General features: G+C 59.0%; 2 protein-coding genes across 2 annotated transcripts; one reads left to right on the forward strand and one right to left on the reverse strand.

Annotated features, from left to right (window-relative positions):
- Nucleotides 1–5,496: 5,496 nt before the first annotated feature.
- Nucleotides 5,497–19,174, forward strand: ERN2 (endoplasmic reticulum to nucleus signaling 2; the record flags this gene model as incomplete). Its single annotated transcript, XM_050905806.1, has 22 exons — nt 5,497–5,535; nt 8,466–8,583; nt 8,946–8,979; nt 9,596–9,668; nt 10,021–10,093; nt 10,269–10,391; nt 10,478–10,579; nt 10,866–11,127; nt 11,233–11,311; nt 11,401–11,551; nt 12,225–12,346; nt 12,576–12,752; nt 13,050–13,296; nt 13,571–13,661; nt 14,303–14,492; nt 15,262–15,361; nt 15,536–15,735; nt 16,471–16,618; nt 16,732–16,859; nt 17,116–17,239; nt 17,563–17,630; nt 17,708–19,174. Coding segments are annotated over 22 exons (2,841 nt in total), but the record flags the coding sequence as incomplete, so codon positions are not given.
- A 540-nt stretch (nt 19,175–19,714) lies between these two features.
- Nucleotides 19,715–25,294, reverse strand: PLK1 (polo like kinase 1). The gene is made up of 10 exons (XM_050905807.1): nt 24,826–25,294; nt 24,569–24,737; nt 24,309–24,453; nt 23,715–23,808; nt 22,955–23,174; nt 22,466–22,624; nt 22,186–22,263; nt 21,532–21,686; nt 20,890–21,072; nt 19,715–20,467 (listed from the first exon to the last, which is right to left on the reverse strand). The coding sequence occupies exons 1-10, from the start codon at nt 25,207–25,209 to the stop codon at nt 20,261–20,263; spliced, it is 1,794 nt and encodes a 597-aa protein (XP_050761764.1). The 5' UTR covers nt 25,210–25,294; the 3' UTR covers nt 19,715–20,260.
- Between the last annotated feature and the right edge of the window lie 573 nt (nt 25,295–25,867).

Here is a 25,867-nt window from a genome sequence, read left to right on the forward strand (position 1 = left end):
TTCTGCTGGCCCTTTTATTTCAGGTTTGACTCTTTGTAGCAAAACTAATTTTTTATTTTTTTTTTTAACCCAAAGATGCCCTGCTGCTTTTTTTTTTTCTTTTTCTTTTTTTCCTCGCTTTCCCCCCCCCCCCCCCCTCCCCCCAATACTAGGAGCTCTGGGTTGGTACTCTGTGTAGCATGTTTGGAGCAGATGAATACCACTGTGGATGTTTTGTAATAGCGATTGACCCAGTGCTGCTTACTGTCCCCTGTCATACCACGCTGGTGTTCCCCTCCCACCTGCATACCTCTCTGCTCCTGTTCTGCCTCCTGCCCTGGGGGTGCTACATTTTCGGAGCGTTTTCTTGATCATGCATGTTGCAGTCCAGAGTCATTTTGCAGCTGTTGCGATGACCCTTACCTGTTTGACTGAAAAAAAGCTCTAGCGTGCGCTGCATAGTGCTGTCTGGCGTGAGCGGGCTGAAGCAGTGACGCGGATCTCGCAAAGGGAGTGAACCAAAGAGCCCTTCCTGCCGTGTCTGGGGGTGGGGGGAGCGGGGAAGAGAGAAGCTCGGATGCTGCTTTGGATCCTGAATAACTGCAGTAGTCTTTTGTGACCTGGATTTGAACATTTAATAGTGATCTTATTCAGTGAATCTTACCAAATTTAGAATATCTGTCTAGCAACTGATCTTTTGAAATTTAAATCACCTTTCAGCTTTTCTCTTGCTCAAGTTTACAGGCAGTTCTTGCATCTCGTCCTGCCTGCAATAATGCTCCTCGCCTTTGGTTTGTGACGCTCTGCGTGTCATCTCGGCTATTCACGTGCCATTTATCTCAGGTTTTCTGAATGGACCTTTCAGTCCTGAAAAGGTGCACACCCTTAACAGAATGTATTGTGCAGTCAGACTGAATCAGTCTTGCTTTGTGTTAAACCTGCATCTAACAGATCGCTGTTCTTTTTTTTAACACTGCAGGCTTGATACTGCTCAATGCAAGTAGCTCAACATTTTGTGAAACTCCTGGAGAAACAGCCGTTTAGGAATAGCTGATCTTAATATATTCCATGTCCATTTTTCACTCTCCTTGAAACAGCCCAGTTGAAACTCAGCAGGTGCAAATTCCCAAACGAGTATTTATTTTAGTTTAGTTTTATTTTATTTGAGAGACTGGGAAAAGCGTTCCCTTTATGGTATGTGTTAAGATTACGTATTTACCTGTAGACTCTTGATAGCAACATAAGCAGCTTTTGTTTTGTATTTTCAGTTAGAACATTCATGCAATATGAATTTTAAAGGTGTTTCATATCCTACATATAAACTAGTGATGTGCTTGTTACTCTTGTAGCTTGAGATATTTCCTTTCTGTATGCAAGCCAACAGCAGTGTGTCTTGACATAAACGCATTGAGACAGGAGCTCCTCCTGCGGCAGTGCTGTGTCAGCTCCCTGGAACAGCCCCCTTCCGACGCTCGGAGCAAGCGAGGGGAGGTAGTGGAGTTGGCGTGAGTTAATTGGAGATAACATTACAAATTAAACGCAGCTATCACACTTCTTCTTATTTTCTAATTGCCCGTCCTGGTGTTAAGGCTTAAATTTAAAATTCAGTACCTGGTGGAAAGCGTACGCGCTACAGCATAAAGAGAATTGGTGACATTAGCTCTTTCTGTCACTTGGGGTCACCTTTGCACTCGCTATCTTGTTGGTTCTGTGATTACCAGCTCCCACTTGCCACTTGACTTGCTTGGACCTGTCTGTGCATCCGTTCATATTCCATTTTCCTTTCCTGTTCTTCCTTTTGCGTGCTCCTTGAGAGGGCATGTGTCTTGGTTCCAGCTCCTCCTCAGAGTTCCTGTGGCTTCTGTGCTCGATGCGGTGACCCGGGTGAGTACGCTCTGCTGCCAGCGCTGAGGGAGGGCAGATACCCGATCTCCCGCTGCCGAGGCAAGAAGGGCACCTTGGGCATGGGGTACAGGGCCGTATCTGACATTCCTGTCTGCTCCTTTCCCAAGGGCACGATTACTCTGCATCCTGTGCCAGGTACAATCAATCATCTCAAAAGAGACTGAATATAAAAACCGTTGGTTGCAAAGCAGTTTTGAACATGGAGAAGAAAATGTTATAAACTAAGAAAATGTGATCCTGTTTAGGTGCTGCTTTTCAAGTTGGATTTGATTTGAAAAAGGAAATTGTTTTACTTTTTTGTTCTATGTGCAAAGTGTGAATTAAAATACAGGAAAGTGATACTTACATAAAATGCTTTAATTGGTGTTTGTTGGCTGAATATAGTAGGTTTCTTGGGAGTTCATTGAAATGAATATTCCAGTTGAACTTAGCAACACTGCTTTTAAGATCCTTTCTCTTTCGGAATGATGTGGAGCTTTATCTTCTGGTCTATACCGCTTTTTCCAAGGCAGTTATTGACATTAACGTCTAAGAAAACGCTGTCCCTCTAGTTCGATAGTGTCACAGCTTGCCTAACTGGGGAGCCATCTGCTAGCCTCTCTCTTGACTTTGGATTCTACTGTCTGATAAGTGTGATCGTCTCCGGGCAGGTTCAGCGTAACACATGGTCCTGTGGAGGAATTTGGCTGTTGGTCCTCAGTAGGACACAAGCGTTGTGAGTAAAGTGCAAATATAATCTGTATTTTGAGTTGGCTGATAAAGAGCGTTTCGAGATCCAACATGTAATCTTCCGTAGGAAGTTTGTGGTAACATCTGGCGATTCTTGCACAAAAGTTTATTTCAGTTAAATTACAATTTAACAATGTCCGTTCAATGGAGACTGGTTCCCTGTTGTATATCTGTGTAATTCCCTATGAGCGTTTTGGGGTACGATTCCTTACGAAGCTGTATCGAGTGCTTTGCTGGGTTTACTAATCGGGGATTAAAGCGTCCGTAACGCAAACGTGGGTTTCCACAGAATGAAGCCGGCGTTTCCTGCGCCGCGCTGGCGGCTGCTCCCGGCGCCCGGGCAGCGTCTCCCTCCTCGCTGCCCTCCTGTCGCGGCGGAGCCCTGCTGCAGCCCCGCAGCTCTCCGTGCCCCGTTCGATGGTGTTGCGGGTTGCAGCTCACCTGTGTGCCATCCCTCTCCCTTCTCCGTGCCCGGCGCTGTGGGTTTCTTCTTCTCTCCTTGTCCCGAGTTTAGTATTCCTTCCTTCTCTGTTTGTTCATCCCGAGCGCAAGCAGTTCCTGGATTGGTATTGCATTAGAAATGCAAAAGTATATCGCTAAACCTTGTTTGGGTTTGAACGGAGACTGTATCTTGCGTGAAAATCTTGTATTACTCGCAAGTTTTTCATACCAAGTTTAAGATTAAAGTAAACCATTAATTTCCATTACTGACACTGTTTGAGAAACGTGTAACTAAAATAAGGATGTTATGATGATGGAAGAGAAAAAGCGATCTGATTTCAAAGAACTAGATAAGAAACTGTTAACACGCAATACGTTAGAACTGGTAACACGCGCACGCGACCTGCTGAATTTTATACTTGACGCAGTTAGTATCCGTTGCTTCTTCATACTTCGAGGGCCAAAGAGAAACAGTTCACGTGGAGTGACGCTGTCCAGGTGCCGTGTTGCGGTGGTCCGTGCCGTGCTCTCCCCTTCCCGATGGCAGCGTTCCCTTACAGCCGCTGGTGATGGAGCTGTGCGGGCGCGGGCACGGCGCGCTCCCTGCTCCCGTCGCTCGCTGTGCCGACCCAGCGGAGCAAGGTTGGTTTCCAAACCTCCCTGCTTTTGTTTACTTTTTCTTCCTCTGTAACTTGATTTTTTTTTTTTTTTTTTTTTTTCCCAACGGAACTGTTTTCATTTTTAAGTTTTGTACTGCAGCCTTTCGCCCCCTGTTAGGATCAGGCTGGTAGCATCTTGTTTTGTTAATTAATGTCCTCGTCACTGGGGGGGAGGGCGGAGGGGGACCGGGAGAGCTGTAGCAAGTCTTGTATGAAACGTGTGGCCATCTGACCTTCTAGCCAAGGATTCGCTTTCTGCAGCTCATGGAAGCTCACTATGTCTTACCTATATTCTAAGCAATTCATTCTTTGGTTTTATATTTAAAAGTCTTAGATATTTGTGTCCACTGCAGATTTATTTTAAATGGAATATGTAAGTACCATGTATTATGGTATTTTTAAATAATCTATTGCCTATTTCGGGGGAGGGGGAGATGACAAATATTTAGTCTTAGATTTGCACTGCTGGATTTTTTTAAGTGTAACCTTGACTGGTTATCCTATTGTTTTATTCTGTAAGATTAGTCTTACGAATTAAAGTTTGATAATTAAGTATTTCTGTGTTTGAGTGTTTCAACATTCCGTCCGTATTAAGCTACTTCCTACTGCATCAACAACTGTTGGCAAATGGTTTGTAGTTAGTTTCTTTGTAGAAAGATGGGTGCAGGCAGAAGTGCATGGGAACCCGTGCTCGTCGTCGCGTCTGACACCGTCGGTGCCTTTCTCCCAGGGTGGGGATTTGCGTGGACTGCTGCCATATACCACTGCATAGAAAAAGGCTGTGAATTACAGGACAATTCTTCTCCAGCTCCCTGTCCAAAGCCAGGGTTTCATCTTGTTTTAAACTGTAGACGTCCTTGTCATGCTGAGCATGCTCCGCTCTAAGTTATACGTGTAGGCAGCTTGTTGCGATGTTGGAAGTCCCACTTCAGCGTAACAGCCCCCAAAAAGCAGGTGCTGAGGAGAAGCCTGCTGTATTGGGGCTTACAGCAGAGCCGGCTTTTTAACGCTTAACAGATGCTGCTCGTGTTCACTACTGGCTTTGGAAACTTTCTCTCCCCCTCACCCATTTAAAAAAAAAAAAAAAAAGGTCTGAGATAAATAGTTCGATAGTGTTATCTCTGAAATAAAGTTCAAAATCCCTGGTATATAGCCCACCTAACCTGTACAAACGGGCAAGTTCTTCAGTGTGATACCTTGGTGTGCCCTCACTGTAAGGGGCAATGTAATAATTCGTGGGGAGGGGGGGAGTTGAATCCCCCTGAAAATCCCTTTCAGCTCCAGTTTGTCTCTCTGGGAAGAGCTCTTTTATAACCACCCGTGCCCCGCTACAGCTTATTTAAAGTGGGTTGGCGGGTAAGGCAGAGCCCTCCGCTTCCCCGCACGGCCGGCTGCCCGCGGGAGCGGGGGGGGACGCTAAATCGTGAGCTTACGGGTCCTTGTGCTCACGCAAAGGGATGGGGAAACCGACGGGGGGGGGGGAACGGGACACCGGGGTGGCCGGGGCTGCAGCCTGCCGCCTCCCGCTGCCCCCCGCACTGAGCGGGGCCGGGCCGGGGGGGCGGCGGGGCCGGGGCCGGGGCCGGGCCGGGCCGGGCCGGGGGGGGGGCAGGAAGCCGCATCCTGGATCCGCCCCGGCCCCGCTGACTCACGGCGCGGCGATAAGCGCGGCCCGGCCCGGCCCTGCGCGCCGCGGCCCCGGCATGTCCGGGACATGGGCGGCCCCGCCGCGCCGCTGCTCCGGGGGCTGCTCCGGGGACGGCGGCGGCGGCCGCTGCTCCTGCTCCTGCTGCTGCTGCTGCTGCTGCTGCTCCCGGCACAGGTACGGCCGCGCCACAGCCCGCGGGTGGGAGCCGGGTGCGTGGGAACGCGGCAGCGCCCGCGGGTGTCAGCGCTTTGCGGGTGGGAGAGTGCGGGTGCCAGCGTGGTTCCTGCGCGGGTGCCTGTGCATGGCTGTGCCCTGCGTGGGAGCGCACGTGGGTGTGTGTCCTGCGGGTGGGAGCACCTGGGGGTACCGGCACGAGTAAGTACGTGTCGCCTGGGTGCGACAGTATGGGCACGAGCATCTGGGAGTGTGCCGGCACTGCGCTCCGCTCCACGCGTGTGTCAGCACCCCGGCCCGCGGGTGTGTGGGTGTGAGTGGGTGAGCAGGCAGGCACGACCCCTGCGTGTGCCTGAGACCGTGGGTGCAAGAGCATGGCGACGCAGGCGGCTTGTGACAGCTGGTGAGCGCGGGGCTTGAGCACCCACATCAGGAGTGCGTGGGTGCGCAGGGTCCGGCACCCAGAAGAGAGTGGTTTGTGGGGCGAAGGGGCTGCGACGTCTGCGGGGTCGGGGCGGTTGTGCGCAGGGTCCCGTGGCCGTACGTTAATAGTGTTGGCGGGTGTGTGATGGAGATCCCCGCTGCTCGCCCCGGGTGAGGGGCCACGCGCAGCGCCCGGGGCGGAGGTTGTTCTCTGCTCTGAAAAGCATCTCCACCCCTGGGCCTGGCCGGGGCCGAGAGCGGAGTCCCTTTCCCTGGGAGCCCTCGGCCCCTTCCTGCCCGCTCCTGCCCGCAGAGCTGCTGCCTGGCAGGGTGGTGCCCTCGGGAGCCCGACGGCAGCTTCCACAGCTGGTGGCGTTTCAAGCAGAGAGGGCAGTGTGTCAGGCTGGTTTTGGCAGACGTCGGTAGCGCTGCTCTGGCAAAGGAAGCAGCCGACATTGGCGCCATGTTTCTGTCCGTGCCCGGCCGTCCCCCTCCGTCGCTGGGCGGGCGAGCGTGCCCCGAGCCCCTGGCTGAGGTCCGGCCCCAGTGGCATCACTCCAGGGTGGTGTGGTGGGAGCCTTGGGAAAGCACGGGTCCTGCGGACATCCCGTGGGAACAGCAGCCGCGCTTCTGGGCTGGGGCTGGCCAGAACGGCTGCTGGGGCAGGCAGGGCTGGGAGCAGAGGGGAGGGTGGCAGCTCCTGGGCACCCAGCGCTCCCAGTTCTGCCTGTGGTGGTGTGGGGGGAGCGGGCTGGGCAGCCTGGCCTTTGTTCGAGTGCCCTGTCACCGAAAAAACAGTAGTTGCAGAAGAGATGGAAGAAACTGTAAAGCATGGGGGGGAGGGAAAAGCAGAGCCCGCGAGCGCAGAGCCTGCTGTAGCTCTGACAGCTGGGAGGGCTCGGCGGTCTCGGTTCTGTTTCCCTCGTGCAGGTGGCCACACCGCAAGAGCTCCGTGTCTGCTGGCCTGGCTTGTCGTCGCAGCCGGTCCCTGGCAGCCGGCAGCGAGCCTGCGTGCGTGGCCGCACGGTGCTGGAGAAGCGGCGGCGGGGAGCGGTCGCCCTTCCCTGCCTGCCCCACTGCATCCTCTGGACAAAGCAAGAGCTGGGAAACTCGCTCTGACCTCACTTAAAAATTAAGCAAGAAGAAGGGCAAATAAAAGAATTGGGCTCGAAGCAGAGGGGTTGATGTGAGGTGTGTTGGGAGGGAGCTGGTGCGTGCTGCTGGCAGGAGGTGCAGCCGGAGAACAGGCGACCCGGCACCCATCGGGGCTGCTGTCTATGTTGTTGGAGCTGGAGGAATTTCAGTGACTCGAGGGAGAACGCGTCTCCTGGCCCCACCGTGCCGTGGCTGGTCTGTTACTGCCATCAGGTTCTGCTCCGCAGATGGGCACGTGCTCACACGTAGGGCACTGTCTTGGCACAGGCTGTCGGCCGGTCCCCGCTCTTTAGTCTGGCCGGGTCCCCAGGCTGGGCTCTCTGCCCGGCTCAGGCTGCAGGAGCTGGTGCAGAGCAGGTGAGAGGCAGCGAGGGGGCTGCCGGGGGGGCAGCGTGCCGGGCCCAAGGGATGTCCTTTGGCTGCCCCGCACAAGTGACCGGGGCAGCAGCTTGCTCCATCGGCTTCTGCATCGCGGCCAGCGGCGAGCCCGGGGGAACGCTCTGGCTCCCTGGCATCCGGGACGGCCACGCCGGCCCTGCCTCTGCCTGAAGCCGTTTGGGTCCCCGTGCTGTTTGCTGATCCCTGTTTGCTGACGGGGTGAGGCTGGCGTGTGTGCCAGCCTGCGGCGGCTGAGCTGGCGCTTGCTGTACCGATGCCGTACACGGAAGCAGCAGCTCCTCTTCCCAGCGTGAATGTGCAATTACTCCCTCAGCGTGAGGGTAGCTGAAATCTGTAGCTTTGAAGGCCTGGGCGAGCATTAATTGCATTTCTGGCATGAAAAGTCACCCAACTCGTTTGTTTCTGGAAGGAGCCGGTAGTTGGGCTGTTTGTGTCACCTTTAGAAAGGCACCTGCGAGTTGCGGCTGGGAACAGCCACGCTGCAGCTCATCCCCGCCGGCAGGAAGGCTGGCTCCGGGGGAGAGGAGGGGAAAGGGACTGCATCTGTGGGATGCGACTGGTGCTGCGGGAGCCAGGGACTGTGGGTGCCGCACGCTGCCGGCGGTGCCGCTCACTGCAAGTGCTGCAACCTTAGTGCCGGGGCTTCTTGCCACGGATTTATAAAACACAGCATCTCTGAAGAGCCATTAGCAGACGCGATTCTGCGGGTGTCCTGTGCAGGTGGAGCTGGAGGAACAAGCAGATTTAGTACACTGGTGCGAGGGAATAAATTATTTTCCCTGCCGGTCTTGCCTCACTGGGGACCAGAAGGGACCTTGGGGCTCTTCCCCGCAGTCTGCTGCTGCGGCGTGCTGGGTGCTGGGGGGCTGCTGAGCTGCCTGAGGTGGCCTGGGCCACGGGGGCTCGTCCCCAAGTCTGACCCTGCTCTCTAAGGACGGCGTTTCTGTCCGTAGTGCCTCAAAGGCGGTGCTGTGACTGTCCCAGAAACACTGCTCTTCATATCCACTCTGGATGGAAACCTTCACGCAGTGAGTAAGAGCACGGGTGACATCAAGTGGACCCTGAAGGATGGTGAGTAACGACCCGGGGCGTGCTCTCACTCGCAGCCTGGCTCCCCGGGCTTGTCACTAGCCGGGGTTTGGGGATGCACCCCCCTGGCCTGGCTCTTGCTCGTCGTGCTCTGGGCCAGCAGTTCCTGCAGCCCCGGGGGACGCTGCCAGCTGCAGCTCCAGCCCCAGGCACGGCCCTGCGCGGAGGAGAGCATCGGGGGGGGGGCAGACCCCCGCTGTCGGCCGTGCCTATTCTGGGTCTGAAATGCAAATAGGCTGTGGACCTGGGCACGGCAGCGCATGGCTGCGCTTGGTAAACACTGCCACGTTGTCCCCGCTCGCAGGGAGAGGCTGCTGACGTCTGCGTTTTGCTCTCTTTTTCAGATCCTATTCTGCAGGTGCCGGTTTATGTGGCAGAGTGAGTGTCATCCCCCCCGCAGGCAGAGCGCCCGTTGCAGGGCAGGCAGCCTGCGGGCTGTGCGGGAGCCTTTCGGAGGTGCACGACTGCCCTGATGAACCAACAGATTCACAGCAAGAAAGGGGAACCTCGGAGAAATGAGCCTCCCAGCCCGTGCCGTAGCGTTGCCTTAAACCTACCCTCCGTGCTAGCGCTTCGTGCAGGATGATGAGGAGTAGCTGCTCCCTGCTGCTGAATGTGTAGCCTTTCTGCAGATAGCCCAGAAGCTCTCAGCACCACCACGCACAAAAGCACAGGAGAGAAATTGAGGAAAATCCACCTGAAAGTGCAGGGGGAAGGCAGGAGAGCAGAGAGCTCCCCTGGGGCGGGCAGGGCACCGAGCCGGCACGGCTGGTAGGCACAGAGCAGCCGCGGGGAGTTACGGTGCTGACCCAGAGCGGGAGGTCATCTCCTACCAAATCCAGTGCTGGAGGTTTCCAGGAAAGGTCAAGCCCCGTAGTGAATCGCCCTGGAGCAAACTGCTGAAGGGGTTTCTTTAGTGCAGCTCCTCTTTGGCCCTTGGCCTGTACCCAGGGCAGGGGGCAGCTCCTGTTTCATCCTCCTCTCTCCTTTCCAGACCAGCATTCCTTCCAGACCCCAATGATGGCAGCCTGTATATCCTGGGAGGAAAAAACAAAGAAGGCTTGATGGTCAGTGGGGCTGCGGGGCTGCGTGCATCCCGCCCGCCTGCCCCCCTCGGGGTTCACCGGGCTGGGGGACTGGGCGGACCTGCTGGCCAGGGCGAGCCCGGAGCCTCCGGTTGCTCCAGCTTGTCCTTGGCACCTGGAAGGTGTCAGCTGAGTGGGTGTGGGGCAGACACAGCCGGGACCCTTTCCTTCCCTGCCACTCCGTCCTGCTTTGGGGTTGAGCAGTGAAGGCAGGCGAGGAGGAGGGGGCTGTCCCAGGGGACCTCTCCTTCCCACCCTGCTCCTGAAGGCAGGAAGGCTGCTGCTCGGGACGCGTTTCTCTGGCCCCGCATCCACACTGCCGTCTGTGTTGCAGAAGCTCCCGTTCACCATCCCGGAGCTGGTCCAGTCCTCGCCATGCCGCAGTTCGGACGGCGTGCTCTACACGGGTACGCAGAGACCGGCTGCTCCGCCGGACCTGGGGCAGAGGGAGGAGGAGAGGCTGCGCGGGGACCTCCCGGGAACGTGTCCATGGAGGGGAGATGGGAGGAAGCCTGGCGAGTGGCTCTCGGGGATGGACAGCAGGACTGTGGAGACTTACAGAAAGTGTATTTTCATTCTCAGGGAAGAAGCAGGACACCTGGTTCATCGTGGACCCCAAGTCAGGAGAGAAGCAGACCACTCTCTCGACAGAGGCCTGGGATGGTCTGTGCCCGTCAAGTCCCCTGCTCTACATCGGCCGTACCCGTAAGCCAGTCCTGCTCCCCGTTCGTCCGTCTAGCCCCAGGAGCGGGGTGCTGGGCAGTGACCTCGTGCTCTGCTCTCGACCCCAGAGTACGTCATCACCATGTACGACACCAAGTCGCGGGAGCTGCGCTGGAACGCCACCTTCTCCGACTACTCAGCACCGCTCTGCGAGGAGTCCTACCACTACAGTGAGTGGCCGCCGCGTACGTGGGAGCCACGGGAGCCAGCTCCCCCGGCGCCCTGCTCGCAGCGGGACCCCGGCTGTGCGGGGACGCTGGGGTGATGCTGCCATGGCCAGTGGGTCTCGGCTGTGCCGATTGCTGGGGAAAACGGCTGCTGCGCCGGCCACAGCTCTCGTGAGAGCAGAGCAGCAGGCAACAGCCCGTGGCCGGTGGCAGGACTGAGGGGGGCGGAGGGGGACAAAGCCCCACGGCCAGCACCGCTGCATCACCCCCTCCCTCTGGCTCTGCCTAGAAATGGCACACTTCGCCTCGAGCGGAGATGGGCTGGTGGTGACGCTGGACAAGGAGAACGGGGAGGTCCTGTGGGCGCAGAACTATGGCTCGCCCGTGGTCGGCATCTACGTGTGGCACCAGGACAGCCTCCGCCGTGTCCCCCACCTCAACCTGGCCATGGAGACCCTGCGCTACCTGACCTTCCACTCGCAGGACATCCACCTCCTCAAGTGGACCTACCAGTCCATGAAGGACTTCGCCGCCACCAAGACCCGGCTGCTGTACGTGGTTCCTGTGCTGTGGCAGCCGGTGGCATTTGCGTTGCCTGTGCTCGGCTGCCCTGATCTGTGGTGGGTGGAAGGCTGATGCTTGTCCCTGCCTTGCAGGCCAGCGCTCTACGTGGGGAAGTACGCGGCCAGCTTCTACGCCTTGACCTCCCTGGTCCACGGCAGCGTGGCTCTGGTGGTGAGTGTCCCCGCTGGCCCCTTTCGGGGTGAGCCGCGGCGGGTGCACGTCCTGGCTGCACGGTGCTCCACGAGCTGTCGGACCCCCAGCCACAGGGCATCACGCTGGCCAGGATCGACGGCCCCACCACGGAGGAGGTGACCATGAGAGAGTCGGGAGAGTGTGAGATCACGCCCAGCACCGACGTCAAGTACCCGCAGGGCAGCATCACCTCGCTCCACAACCAGTGGCTCCTAATAGGTGCAGACCCGCAACGGGCACGGGCTTTCCCTGCGTCCTCGCTCCTGGAGGGTGCCCTGGGGAGGGGCAGCCCGAGCTGCCGGTGTGTTTTGGGGTGGCAGCACGACCTGCTTGTCTCAGTGGGGTAAATGGGACGGAGGCTGTGACTCACCCTCAGGGACTGTGGTGACTCTGGCTTGGGGCTGGTTGCAACCCATCCTTGTCCCCTCCCCGGGAGTGGGACCCTTTGAAGCGGGGCTCACAGTTGCCCGCGCTGGTGGGTGTGCTGTTGCGCACGAAGCCCTGCACGCAGACGCTGGGTTAAGTAGCCTGCTCTGTGATTGCTGTCGCAGATGTGACGGCTGCATTGGCGTGTTTGGAAATCAGGGTGGTGGGTCGGGGTCGGGGCAGGGGAGGCCCAGAGGAGCAGGGTCAGGCCTCCCGCTGCGTGCTGAGAGCAGGGGACCTTGCCCTCTGCCTTCCTCCGCTGGCTGCTGCTGCTCCGGGTCCTGCTCTCTGGGGACGGAGCCGGCAGGTTGTAGCTGTGACCTTTTTTGTGTGTCCCATGAGAAGTGACACCCCTTCTGAAGAGCCAAAGCTGTCTGGCGAGCCCACGTCGGTGCTGGGGAGATGAGAGACTGATGCTGTGACCAAAGACCAGCTGATGGTTGTTTCTGTTCTCCTCCCACCACAGGGCACCACGAGCTGCCTCCCGTGGTCCACACTACGATGCTGCGAGCCTTCCCGGAGAACCTGAGGAAGACAACGGAAACCATCATCCCCAGGGCTCCTCCTGCCAGGACTGTGTTCGACGACGTGAGTGGCGGAGCTCTGCTGGGTCCCACCTCTGCACCGGGGGGAACCCCGGGCAGCGCTGGGTCGCTGAAGGGTCTGGGCTGTCTGGGGTTGGGCGGTGGGTCCCCAGCGTGGGGTAGCACGAGGAGGGGGGTCCTGTGTGCAGGGCTGTAGTGGGGAGGGGGTCCCAAACCTGAGTGCCCAGAGGTCCGTCCCTCTGGTGTCACCCAGCCCCGGGCGTGCGTTGCAGTTTCTGGCCCCGAGCAGCCCGGAGGAGCCGGCTGTCCGCAGCGAGGGGCAGGTCCAGCCGGACCCCACGCCGACGGAGCAGGTGGAGATCTACCCCGAGGCCGGCACCTGGGACCTGGTGATGGCTGGCGTCAGCACGGCTCTGCTGGGCGGGGGAGTCCTCTTCCTCCTCCTCACGGTGAGTGGTGGCCGGTGGAAGAGCCCATCGCCTGCTGCAGAAACACCGCTTCTGAAGGGCCAGGGACTCCCTTTTTCTCGTCCTCATGGCACAAGCAGCGGTGCCGTGGCTGCAATGAGCCGCGCAGCACCCACTCTGTCTCGTACATGCTCATGGTAATGAGCCGAGGCGGCACGTGGCTTGCTGCCGGCTGGGCGAGGGACAGACGGTGCACGCGCTGCCTGTGCCGAGCCCTGCCGATGCCCCGGCTCTGCTCTGGGGCACAGGAGCTGAGCGCTCCCGTGGTTTGTGTTCCAGAAACTGCAGAAGCAGCATGCGGTGCAGCAGCAGCAGCTGGAGAAGCAGATTCAGCTCCTGCAGCAGCAGCAGATGCTGCTCCCGGGCCGGGTCTCCGGGGAGGGTGCCCCTGCAGAGCCCGGGGAGCCGGGGCTGAGCCGGGGAAGCACGTCGCAGCTCTTGCAGAGCTCCGGCCCCTCGGCCCGCCTGAAGGACCTGGCTAATGGGATGGTCAGCCCGGATCCGGCTGTCCCGGTGGCTGCTGAAGGTGTGTGCGGGTGGGAACGGGCAAGGTGCGGGGGGCTCTCTGTCTGTAGATGTTGTCACCCAAAGCAGGAGCAGAGATGCCCCACAGATGAGAGGGCTGCAGCCCAGCTGGGATGGGAGGAGAAGCAAGATCTGCTCCTGGATAAGCATGGGCTACAAAAGCAATTGCAAGAGTAGGGCCGAAGAAACGGCCAGGTGGTTAAAGAACTGGATGTCCTTCATATAAGACTAAGGCTCATAGGTTGAAGGATGGCTGTCTTCCTCTTCCTCTGCAGATGCAGAACCAGATGTGATTGTAGTTGGGAAAATTTCTTTTAACCCCAAGGACGTGCTGGGCCACGGAGCTGGAGGAACCTTTGTCTTCAGGTGGGTGGCACCCCGGGGTGCCTGCCCTCATTCTGCTCTCATTCTCCTGAGAGCTGCAAGGACAGCGCCAAGGCAGCTCCTTCCCTGGGTGGTGGCTGGTGGTTCAGGGGCTTTTGAGAATGGATTGCTGCCTTCCCCTTCTCGTGGCCCTCCTCAAACCCATCTGGGGAGCTGGGCTCGTGGTCTTCCGTAAGCAAGGTACCGGTACGCAGGGCAGGTCTCCCCCTCGCACCAGCGCCCTGTGCTCCCCTTCCCCTCCTGCCTGCGCCAGGCTGTCGGGCAGCTGGGCTGTGCCTGCGCCAGGCAGCCCTCAGCAGCGGCAGGTCTCGTCCCTCGTAAGGGTCCCCTAGCTCTGGCTGAGCCCCTTTCCCCAGCACTAAACACAGCATAAAGCGAGGGAGGTTATTTTCCTGCAAAAAGGGGAACCTGAACCCCCAGTTTCCAGCTTGCTGCAGAGATTTCTGCCTGTCCATGGCTGTGACAAGTCTTTGGGAGTCACTCCAAGGTGGCCCATGCTGAGGACCCCAAGGGGCGAGTTTCCAGCATCGGCCAGATGGCTGGGGCTGTGCATCTGCAGCGCTGGGCTCTGCCCTGACTGGGGAGGGCCGTGTGTGGAACGCTGCCATCGACTCTCCGCGCAGGGGACAGTTTGATGGCCGGAACGTGGCCGTGAAGCGCCTCCTGCCCGAGTGTTTCCATCTCGTGGACCGCGAAGTCCAGCTGCTCCGGGAGTCGGACGAGCACCCCCACGTTGTCCGCTACTTCTGCACCGAGAAGGACAAGCAGTTCCACTACATCGCCATCGAGCTCTGCTCCGCCACGCTGCAGGAGGTGAGCCCGCAGCCCTCTCCCTGCCCAGCCCTGGGGGCACAGGGCTGGCTGCATGGGGCTGTCGATCACTCCTGGATGTCCCCATCCCCGTGGCTGCAGGTCGGTCCCCGGGGGCTTCGTCTGTGCTGTTAGGGAGGTCCTGCAGTGCTCCCACGGGAGCAGCGTGCTGTGCATGCCCAAGGGCAGGGTTGGCAGCCAGCGGCTCCTGGGTTCGGAGCCCTCTTTGGGGTTCCTGCCTGGCCACAGGCACACAACCCTGCTCCGAACCTGCTTCCCAGCCGTCAGAGGGAACAGGGGTCGGATCGGGCATGGCCAGGCTGCGAGGTGCTTCGGAGAGGCAGAGCAGCCAGCAGCAGCACTGCTCCTGTGTCAGTCAAGCCCCTGCCCTTGTTCTCCTGATGATTTGCCCTCTCGGGAGGGACAGCACACCTCTGAGCCTCGGCATCAGTCAGGGCAGTTGTTCACACGCTGGGAAGAGACTCGGCACGGGGGAGGAGAAGCAGCCTTTTACCACTCCGTAAAGCAGGAGTGTTGCTGAAGCTGTGGAGGTCTGAGGACACAAGCGAGGGCAGTTTGCTGCAGAGGGAATAGATGCCGACTGGTAGACGTGGAAACGGCAAGCCTTGGGCACAAATGGCCTCCGCATGGGCTTGTCTCCTTCCACCTCTGTGGAAGCCTAGTGAGAAGTCTCTCTCCCGGCAAGCCTTGCCTTCTTTGCCCCAGTAAATCAGGCCTCGGCTCATCTCTTTCTACCTCTGTGTGGTTCCAGTACGTGGAAAGCCCCAGCTTCGATCGTCGCAGCCTGGACCCGGTGTGTCTGCTGCGTCAGACCATGTCCGGGCTGGCCCATCTCCACTCCCTCAGCATCGGTAAGAGGGCAGCGCGCAGGCGGGAGGGCAGCGTGTCCCATCTCGGTCCCGGCCGAGGCCGAGGCCGCAGGGTTCAGGCAGCAGCGTGCGGGGCAGCAGGCAGAGCCCTGTTCTGGCGGCAGCACTGGCCCTGCCGCCGCGTTGGCAGGTGACATTGCCCACTGTCTCTTCCAGTCCATCGTGACCTGAAGCCCTGTAACATCCTCATCTCTGTCCCAAATCGCCACGGGCAGATCCGAGCCGTCATCTCCGACTTTGGTCTCTGCAAGAAGCTTCAGGGGGGACGACGGAGCTTCAGCCTCCGCTCCGGCATCCCTGGCACCGAGGGCTGGATCGCGCCCGAGGTGCTGCAGGAGGCCCCGAAGGAGAACCCTGTCAGTGAGCTGCGGACGCCTCCCCCCGCCGTAGGGCCCTCCTTGAGCCCGTCGTGGCAGGGTCCCCCATGCTGGCAGCAGCCTCGCGGCGTGCTACCGAAATGCACGATTAAGACAAAAGCTCCGAGAGCCCCAGCCAGCCCAGATGCAGAGCACCGGTGCTCCTCGCCAGGACCGCCCTAGTCAGCGGCTGCCCCTGCTCTCCTGCCCTCGCGGGGACAGTGCCCGGCTGCGTTCAGCACAGGGCACCTCATCTGGCTACAGTCCTTGGAAATTCGGGGTGGGGAGGTCGGAGGGGGCTGTGGCTGGCTGCAAAGGTTACGCTTCTGCTCGTCTGTTTAGCCCAGGGAATCCTGTTCCTGCTGGAAGCCGGTTGCTGTACTGGTCCCTGGCAGGGCACGTACTGGTGCTGGCAACGTGCTCCAGCATAACCTTGTGCTGGGGGCAGTTTGCACAGCTGGGTGAGACACCAGCAGCCCTGGCGCGTCCGTCTGGCCCTGAAGTCCTGGCTTCTGTCTGTGCCTCTGAAAACCTCTTCCCTGATAAGGACCCGATGTGATGGGTGCTTCACTGACTCCAGGAAGCAGGGCAGGCAGGAGCCCCGGTGCCACCCATTTTCCAGCAGCTCTGTAGCAAATGACCCAGCAGTCTCATAAAAGAATGGAAAAGCAGGGAGGCAAAAGCTTTCCTCGCCCTTTGCTGCGAGGGTCCCATCTCCCCCTTCATGTTTTGCAGACGTGCGCTGTGGACGTCTTCTCAGCCGGCTGCGTCTTCTACTACGTGGTGTCAGGAGGGCAGCACCCGTTTGGGGACAGCTTGCGGCGACAGGCCAACATCTTGTCGGGCTCGTACCAGCTGAGCTACCTGCAGGAAGAAGCTCACGGTGAGACCCTTCCCCAAAGGCACATCCCCACGGGGAAGCCCTGAGCTGAGGGGTGCAGCTCCCGGTCCTTCTTGGGGAGGGTTAGTTCTCCATTGTGTTGTTTCGCCTACCAGACAAGCTCGTTGCACGAGAGCTGATTGCAGCAATGATCAACCCCGAGCCCCAGCGCCGACCCTCGGCCCCCATGGTCCTTGCGCATCCCTTTTTCTGGAGTCAGGAGAAGCAGCTGCAGTTCTTCCAGGTGAGCACACGCTGTCCCACTGGGCAGCGAATGTAGGTGTGCTCTGAAAAACAAGTGCTGGAAACAGCCGTGTTTATGTCGATGCGCTCATTTTGAGCTATTTTTGCAAGGGGTGGGGGGGTCCCTGGATTTGGGGTCAGAGCCAAACCCTCTTTGTCCCCGCTTGGTGCCGGCTCTGTTCCCTGGCACTGGATGGGGCAGCACGGGGCAAGGGCCAGCACTGTAACCACCCCGGTCCCCGCTCTTGGGCACGCAGGATGTCAGCGACCGCATCGAGAAGGAGCCTGCCGAGGGGCCCGTCGTCTCGGCCCTGGAGGCGGGGGGACGGTCAGTGGTGAGGACCAACTGGAGGATGCACATCTCCCTCCCGCTGCAGACAGGTGAGCGGGCAGGGGCCAGGCTCGCCGCTGCAGCCTGAGCCTGCTGCCGCCTTTCACGCGGAATCAGGCAGGGAATGGGGCTCCAGGGTCTGGTGCCCTTTCCTGCTCATGCCCAGGAGCCGAAAACCAGGGTGGGTAAACGTGCCAGCCCTTCCTTGGGAGGGCAGAGCAGAGCAGTGCCCTGGTTTGCTGCAGGCTGCGGTGCTCGCCATGCATTGCCGGGGCACAGGGGCTCGGGGCGGCGCTGGCACCACGGGGGGCTGTGGCAGCCCCTCGCCCCAGCCGCATCCCGCCTCGCTGAGCGTCTCTCCTGCTCTCCCCAGACCTGAGGAAGTTCCGCACCTACAAGGGGGGCTCAGTGCGTGACCTCCTGCGGGCCATGAGGAACAAGGTACGGCCGCCCCGGCTCGCCCATGCCCCCGCCGCTTGGCCCCCCCCTCCCCGCTCACCTCACCCTCTCTCCTGCAGAAGCATCACTACCACGAGCTGCCGGCCGATGTCCGGGCGGCCCTGGGCTCCGTCCCCGACGGCTTTGTGCAGTACTTCACCTCCCGCTTCCCCCGGCTGCTGCTGCACACGCACGGGGCCATGAAGGTCTGCGCCCACGAGCGGCTCTTCCGCTCCTACTACTGCCAGGGGCCGGGAGGCGACGGCAAGTGAGCGGGGACGCACACCAGGACGGCACCCGCGGTGCGAGGCTGCTGCGGCCGCTCCTCCCTGCCCTGCCCGTAGCCGCAGACCCGTCTTGCAGCAGTTGGGAGCAGCCCCGGGGGCTCTCCAGCATCCTTCTCCCCCTCCCCGAGGCGAGGTGGGGCCCCAGGACCAAGTGGTCGCCCAGCATACAGGTGGGTTACAAGCAGCATTGTCCAGAAGAGGCGAGCGTAGGGTGGCACTGGGCTCTCTCCTGGGATCTCCTGAGCCCAAGGGGGACCCTCTGGGCACCCACCTTTCCAAAGGCTTCAGCGGCCTGAAGGTATTTGTGTCAGAGAACCAAAAAACAAAAATCTCTGCGGTGGACGTGGTGTTTGAGAAGAAAGAAGAAAATGGGTGTTGCGTTTTCCTGAGGGCAGCTGGCAGAGCGATGCACTGGCAGAGCGATGCAGCCAGGCTGGTGCCAGGTCCCAGTGGGGTGTTCACCGGGGATCAGTGAGCTTCATCCCGTGCATCCTCCCGTGCCACATGCCTGGGGAAGCAGCTCTTTGAATGTGTGTCCAGCATTGCCGTGACCAGGACTGATATGCCGGTCTTGATACTGGAGAGGTCCTTCCTCCTGTTGGCTGCCACCGCAGAGCTTGGACCCGCTGTCTGCATCAGGGCTGCTGAGGGGGGCAAGGCCCCACCAGCCCCGGAGCGAGGCATGGGGCCTCCAGCACAATCCTGGTAATGAAGTTTTTAATCTCAGCCGGGCTGAGAAAAAGGTTTTCTCCCTTTTGGTCACCAGCAGCCCGTAATTGTGCCGGGCCAGAGCCCCCACGTCAGTCCTGTGCCCAGGAGCCCTGAGCAGTTTGCACAGGAGCGTAGCCGTTCAGCAGCAGCTCTCTGGGGACACAAAGGCAGGGAGACCCCTTCTCCCCAGGGATCCCTTCCCTCTGAACACACGCCTGTGCCTGCAGCTCCCACAGCCTCTCCTGCTGCCCCGGGGCAGGCGTCCCATGGGCGTTCTGGTTGACAGCATCCCTGTGGATACAAGCCAGCCTCCAAGCACAGCACCCACTGGGTCCTCGGCAGCCCGGGAGCCAACGTGGCAGCTGGAGCCCCTCGGCAAGGCTTCCTCTCTGGAACAGCAATAATTCTGTACAGTCCGATTCCTCTGTGTGCTGGGGTGTGGGATTTTGTTACACAGGTAACAAGGGGTTTGTATCTGGTTTGTTTTCAGAATACTGTATGACCTAGAGCATTTTATACAAAATGTTGTAAAAAAAAAATAAAAACTAAAAAGCTTGTCCTGCTTAAAAATAAACTGGCCTGAGAGCACCAGTAGGTGCTGGCAGTGAGCAATGGTGGGAGAAAACCCAAGGTAGCTGACTGGGCTCCTGCAAATGTCTACTACAGTAGGTGACTTTTGCTAATTCTGTAGTTAATTCGTGAGGATCTTCCATGTAGTAAATAGAGCCAGTCAAACGGGCAATGGGAAGGTAAGGCTTAGAGCACATCTCCCACGATACCCCCAGGGTCTCCTCTCCCGCAGCAGTAACAGCAGTAACGACTCAGAGGCCCTTCTTTGCTTATGACAAGCACCTCCCAAAACAACTTAACCCCACTCCCCATTTCCTATCACCGTCTGCCACCATTTCCCTATTGCTCTGTGTTAAGAGGGGGAGCCGAGCTAGGAGCAAGGCCAGGGCTCGTTAGTCAGGGCAATCAAGCAGGCAGCATGAGCTCGTGAAGAGACCAGCTCTCGCTTGGAGGGGAAGCCAGAGGCAAGGCGCAGCTCCCTCCCTCACAGCAAGCCGAAGGGAACCACGACAGGCTGGAGCTGCAGCGAACAATCTTTAATCAAGTTATGCAATATACAAAAGTTTGTTTCATGTAGATTAATTTCGGTATTAAAAGGCTGATTGCTCAGTCTCACCCTGGGCCTGTTAAATATCTTACCTGAATTTCTACAAGAGGAAACAAAAGCCTAGAGAGCATTGGCACAGACATGTACAAATAACTTACATGATAGTTCTGCTCTCCCCGTGCTTCGTTCTCTCAAGAGAAGGCCCAGGTGCCTCAAACAAGAGGGTTGGTTTTTGAGTCAGGCTTTTGGTTTTGGGAAGTTAGAAAAAAAGACTAGGTATGCAATTAAAAAAACAGACTTTCTATTAGGAGTGGGGAGCAAGAAACCTTTGGGTACCAGTCAGTGAGCAACGCTGTTTCCACAGCATCAGGGGCTTCCTTGTGGCAACTAGACCGTCGCCAGGAGTGGGAGCCCAGCTGTGCGATGGGAGGTTACAACGCGAGCAGGGATGCTACTAGACCTCCCCATCCACAGCTGGGACAGTTTGGCACAGATGTTGAGTCCATCGAGAACAAGGTCTAAGCAGAGGGTTTCACACGGGCTGAGCCAGACTTTGAACTGAGGAGCTTCTCCACCATGGTGCGAGCATAGCGGAGCCGGCTGGCCAGCTCCTTGCAGCATCCGTGTTCCTCAATGAGGCTCAGCTTGTACGTGCGGAAGTCCCGTTTCTCATCTATGTACGTGACAGCAGCCATGAGAGGGCACAAGATGACTTTGGTGTGGTCCTGTGGGGAGAGAACGCACCGTCACCCTGCGCGCTCTGCTCCTCGGGGACCGCGTTTGCTCAGGATGAACCGTCCGGGCATCCCAGCTGCACCCAGCAGCACGCTGACAAAGCGCCATGCTGCAGCATTTGTTCACAGATCGCAGCAAAGGGAAACAAATCGATCTGGCGAGCCAGCTCAAGACCACTGCACCTAAGACTGTGCAGCAGTCTGCCTCCTGCCAAAGGACACAGCCCCTTCGCAAGTGAGTTGCGTCTGGGTGGCTTACGTACCAGCGAGGGGAGTAAGGAGCCTCCCAGCGCTCGGTTCACCGGGCAAAGCTTCAGCCCAGGTTATACCCTCCTGCTGCCTCGCATCTAGCACCGCGCATAGCGGGGCTCTTTCAGCAGCCGGAGCTAAACGCAGAGCAGCGGCCGCCTCACCTGGAAGAAGTTGATCTGCACAGTGCCGTTGCTGAGGTGCAGGATGATGGCGCTGCGGGTCCGGAACCACGTGCAGAGGTAGGGTAAACGGGCCAGCTCGTCTCCTTCCCGCGGCGTGATGTTAGCACCCGCCTTCAGCAAGTGCTCGCTCATGTAGTTCCGGAAGTATTTCAATAGCGTTATCTGCAGATGGGAAAGGCCGTGAGCAGACAGGCTGAGGATGACCCCTGCTATCTGGGGAGGGCAGGGGCTGCTATCACAGTCCCAGCACTTCCCAACATCTTTCAGAGCTTGAGGTGTCACTGCACAAACTTGGGCAAATTCTCATACTCAAAGCTAACTCGGTCTGTGATACTTGAGACTCGCTTTGCTGAACACTTAGGTACGTGCAAGTCTTGCGAGCACTTGTGAAGCTGCTCATAAATGAGCCTCAGATAGCGACTAGAAATAAACAGTGAGAGCTGCTAGTGTCTGTCCTCGGGGCCATGTTTTACCAGCCAAGAGGAAGCCTGCAGAATGCCAGCGACCCCAAGTTACAGATGTTTCTCCCCAGAAGTCACCCTGCCAAAGCCCAACAAGGCTGGCAGAAGTCTCCCCAGGGGCAGCCACCCACCAGCGAGGGCTCCTGTTCCCAGGACTGACCTTCTTGTTCAAGGCAGAGGGGTAGGATCTCACAGTGAAGTAGGACTCGGTGCTGTTTTGCTCGATGTACTGCAAGCTGTCCCCATCATTGTACATAATAAGACGAGTGGAGTCGTTGAAGAGAACTCCAACGCTGTTGTCACACAGCTGGTAACCTAGTTCAAAAGGGAGCCCATCAGACCTTCAAATACAAGGGACCAGGGGTTGTGTGAAATACAAAGGCAGAAGGTTGTATCATCTAGGGGTTCCCTGACAGCCACCCCACCAAGTCCCTGCCAGGTCTAAAGAGTCTCCTCTTTGTGGAGGTCTGGGTGGCACTTCTCCTCCTCTGGATTTGTCATCCTCCCTCATCGCATCACCTGCTGCAGAAGCAGCTTTAACCGCCACAGGGGGTACACGTGCTCACTGGGGAGCGAGGGCAGCCATCTCATGCAGCAGGTAGCCATTTTCCACCTTAAAGTGGCCAGGGCTGCTGTTCGGTGGCCGCTGCTCTGGATCCACTGGGTATTTGGTCATGGTCCTGGTGGTGGTCTTGGACACACACGCTGGAATACTGTGATTAAAGAACCAGACCCACGCAATGCCCAAATCAACGCTTCCCCCAGCCTCCTCAGAAACTAGAAGAGGCTGAAGTATTGCCCCCATATTATTTACCTAGACCATATTTATCCGAGTAGTCCACCCATTTGCTAACCCAGAAGATGGGAATGCAGGCTGGGTCTTCAGCTTCTTCTGCAAAGACGAAAGGAGCTCGTCAGAAGACATTTCACAGCATCCTGCGCACCCCAGCAAGCAAGCAAGGCCAAAAGGCTTCTCAGCCTTCCAGCGTGAAATTGAGGTTAGCTGGTCTCTCACTTCAGACAACAGCATCAGAGTGACAGAGAAGCAAGTTATCCAGGAAGGCCGGTGCCGGTGGGACTGTCCCCAGACTCACCTTGTCGCACTGCCACTCTCTCGGAGGGCTTGGCCGAGTTGACTGCAGTCAGCTGCTGTAACATGTCCGCTAAGTGACCGTCGACAGCATCTCCCAGCTCCCGCAGCCCAGCTACATCTTCCTTTTCGGGCAAGTTCTCTAGCGCAGGGCTGTCTGGTCCTGGGCCAGGAGAGAGAAGAGTGTGGACACACGACCAGGGAGTAGGTTTCTAAAGGCATCAGATTTACATTCTACCCTAACTATAGGAAACACATTATATGCCGTATAGCTAAAGCTAGTGCTGGCACTTCCTCCCCGCTTTGGTTCTGGGCAAAGAGCGAGGAGATCTCTCTCTCACCGACAAAACGCTCCAGGTTCCCATACGTACTGGGAAAAGAAGAGGTGAGGGAGCGCCACATTCCCCACTGGTGGTTCTGGGTGCTGCTGGAGGCCAGGCAGGCTCTCATCCAGCACCGCAGCCCAGCCTCACCTCCGGACACTTGCACTCACCTTTGTTGAGGGCAGTCAGCGGCTTTCGCCCGTTCAGTTCGAGTCCACTGGGAGCAATTGAAAATCGAGGTGCAACGGTGAGACAGCTGGTAGGCAAGCGGCTGGGGATGTACCCCGACGTGAAGAACTCGTCGTTCAGCAACTCGTCAATGGTTGGGCGCGTGGCAGGGTCGGACCTCAGCATCTTCTGGATGAGGTTAGCAGCTACAGGGTTGATATGCTAAGAGGAGACAGAGAGAGTTCGCAGACAAGGGTCAGGGGACAATGCACACTAGCAGCAAATGCATTGGATATACAACCCGGGGTAAGTTCTGCTTGGAGCAGAGCTCCTGTGCTGCGTCAGGCAAGCAGGATGCAAGCCTGGGGAAACAGAATTGGGCAGGTATGGAGAGCTGTCTCCTCACAGCATGCAAAGCCTGAAGTCGACTGACTTTAGCAAGACAGAATCAGCAGCAGCAGGATGAGCCAGGGACCTGGCCCAGACCTCATGGGCTCAAGCGTGTCCATTTAACTCCACGTGCCAACTGCCTAGCTTGGGTTTTTGCTGGATTACAGGGGAGCTGCTGGCTCCTCAGGAGGAAGTTGGCCCTGCAGGTTCGCTCCACCACCGACTGAGACATCCCCTTCCCAGCACTCCGCAGTAAGAGCCGTTTCACCATTACGTGAGAGCCCGTCACGCGCCAGGAACAGGATGGCGCGGCAGAAGGCTGACCGAGAACTGCTGCGAGGTGAACGGTTCCACCCACGGGAAGCACCATACCTTGGGAATAGTATACTCGTTCTTCTTGATTCGGATGTACGTTTCTTTTAGACAAGAAGTTTCAAAAGGCGGCTTCCCCACCAGCAGAGTGTACCTGCGTGTTTACAGACAAAAGGGCGTCAGTTTTGCACGAGGCAGTTTGCGAAAGAGACTTGTGTGCAGAAGTGACCCCATCCTAAGCACACCCCGGGACCTTCCTGGCAGAGGGAACACACTTGGCATCGGACGTGCAGTAGCGCAGACAGCTACATGTACTGTGCGTGGTTCCTGCCCCCTGAAAAGGGAAGCTGGGATCCAGTACCCTCTGGAGAAAGTTCCAGTTAGGAAGCATGGGCTTTTGGGAAATGCCTCGAGACAGCCATGCTGCATAACAGATCAGCCCGCAGACGTGCGGGCACCAGCACGTGCAGGGCACAGGGGAGGTCGTGTGCTGGCTGGCAGCGGGGCTCAGCCAGGGCAGGCGCTCTGGAGGCGGCGCGCCCAAAGCTTCGGCTCACGCCAAAGCCCAGAGGGTCCAACGAGACCGGGACCACAGGGACCACCCAGCCCCACGTCCAGCCCGCGGCATGGCCGCGCAGAGGCACTTTGACTCACATGATGCAGCCGAGGGACCAGATGTCCACCTCGAAGCTGTGCCCCTTCTTGCCCAGCACCTCCGGGGCAATGTAGTTGGGGGTCCCACACAGGGTCTTCTTGCGCTCGCCATCGTACTCCACTTTGGTGGCCAGGCCAAAGTCACCTGGGAGAGACGGGGAATGACGGGAGATGCCTTGGATGGCTGGCCCCCAGGGCTGGGGTCCCTGCTGTGGGGCAGCCATGGGGGGCTGGCAGGGCATCTGCTCACAGGCACCTACCGATCTTCACCTCCATGTCGTCGCTGAGGAAGAGGTTGCCCAGCTTGAGGTCCCGGTGAATGACGCGGTGGCTGTGCAGGTACTGGCAGCCCAGGATGGTCTGGCGCAGGTAGTACCGCACCTCGGGCTCGCTCAGCGCCTTCCGCCGCTTGTGCAGCTCCAGCAGCGACTGCGGGAGACGGTCAGTACCGGGGGAACGGTCAGTACCGGGGGGACACCGACACCCGCCCCCCGCCGCCCCCCCCCCGGCCCCTCACCCTACGGCGGCAGAGCTCCAGCACGACGTAGACGAAGTCGGCGTCCTCGAAGAAGCCCTGGAAGCCGACGACGTGGCGGTGGGCCAGGCTGCGGTGGATGGCGATCTCCATGGACATCTTCTCCTTCTGGTGCGGCTTCACCAGCAGCGACTTGGGCACCACCTTGCCGGCGAACACCTCACGGCTCTCCGCCTCCGCCAGCTCGTAGCACCGCGCGAAGCCGCCCTTCCCCAGGAACCGCCCGCGCACGAAGCTCCGCCGGGTCCGCGGGTCCACCAGCACCTTCGGTACCTCCTTCCCGCCCGCCGCCGCCGCTGAGCCGCCCGCTCGCCCCGGCTCCGCCAGGGCCGCCGGCCGCGTCGCCTTGCCGCCCGCCGCGCTCATGCTGGGCCGGGCCGCTGCGGGTGCTGGGGGAGCGGGAGCTGCGCCGGGCCGAGGCAGGGTGAGGCGGCGGGAGCAGGCAGCAGGCAGGGAGCAGGCAGGCAGGCGCTGCCCGATTCAAACGCGGCCCCGGAGCGTTACGCGCCCGCGGCGGCTCCCTATTGGCCGAGAGGATTTAAAATCCACGCCGCCCGCCGCGGGGCACCATGGGAGCGCCCCGCCCACCGCGCTTAAAGAGACAGGCGCCACAGTTAGGGCCGGGCCACGCCCCCACGCGGGGCGGGGCTCGCCCGGCGCGTGCCCCGGCGGCCGTTGAGTTGCGGCCACGCGCGGCCCGCTGCTCCCACCGAGGGACACGCGTGGGGTGCTCGGTCGCCGTTCCTCGCAGCGGGGTTCCAGGGCAGGGCCCGGCCCAGCGCTCCGCGTCCCCCGCCCGGCAGCAGCAGCTCGGCCCAGCCGGGCCCCCCCGCCGCCGCTCCGGTTGCGCCGGTTTCTCTGCGCCCACAGGGGCTGGAGGGGGGGGTGGGGGGGTGTCCCGGTACAAGCACCCGCAGGCCGTTCCCGAGGCGGCGGTCGGGACTCCCGAACACGGGGCACGAAGTATTTTGTGAAGGGAAATTCATGTTGGAGTTCGTACCTGACGTGTTTGGGCTTTTTGGGG

Source organism: Gymnogyps californianus, chromosome 15, assembly GCF_018139145.2.
Source record: "Gymnogyps californianus isolate 813 chromosome 15, ASM1813914v2, whole genome shotgun sequence".
Lineage (NCBI taxonomy): Eukaryota > Metazoa > Chordata > Aves > Accipitriformes > Cathartidae > Gymnogyps > Gymnogyps californianus.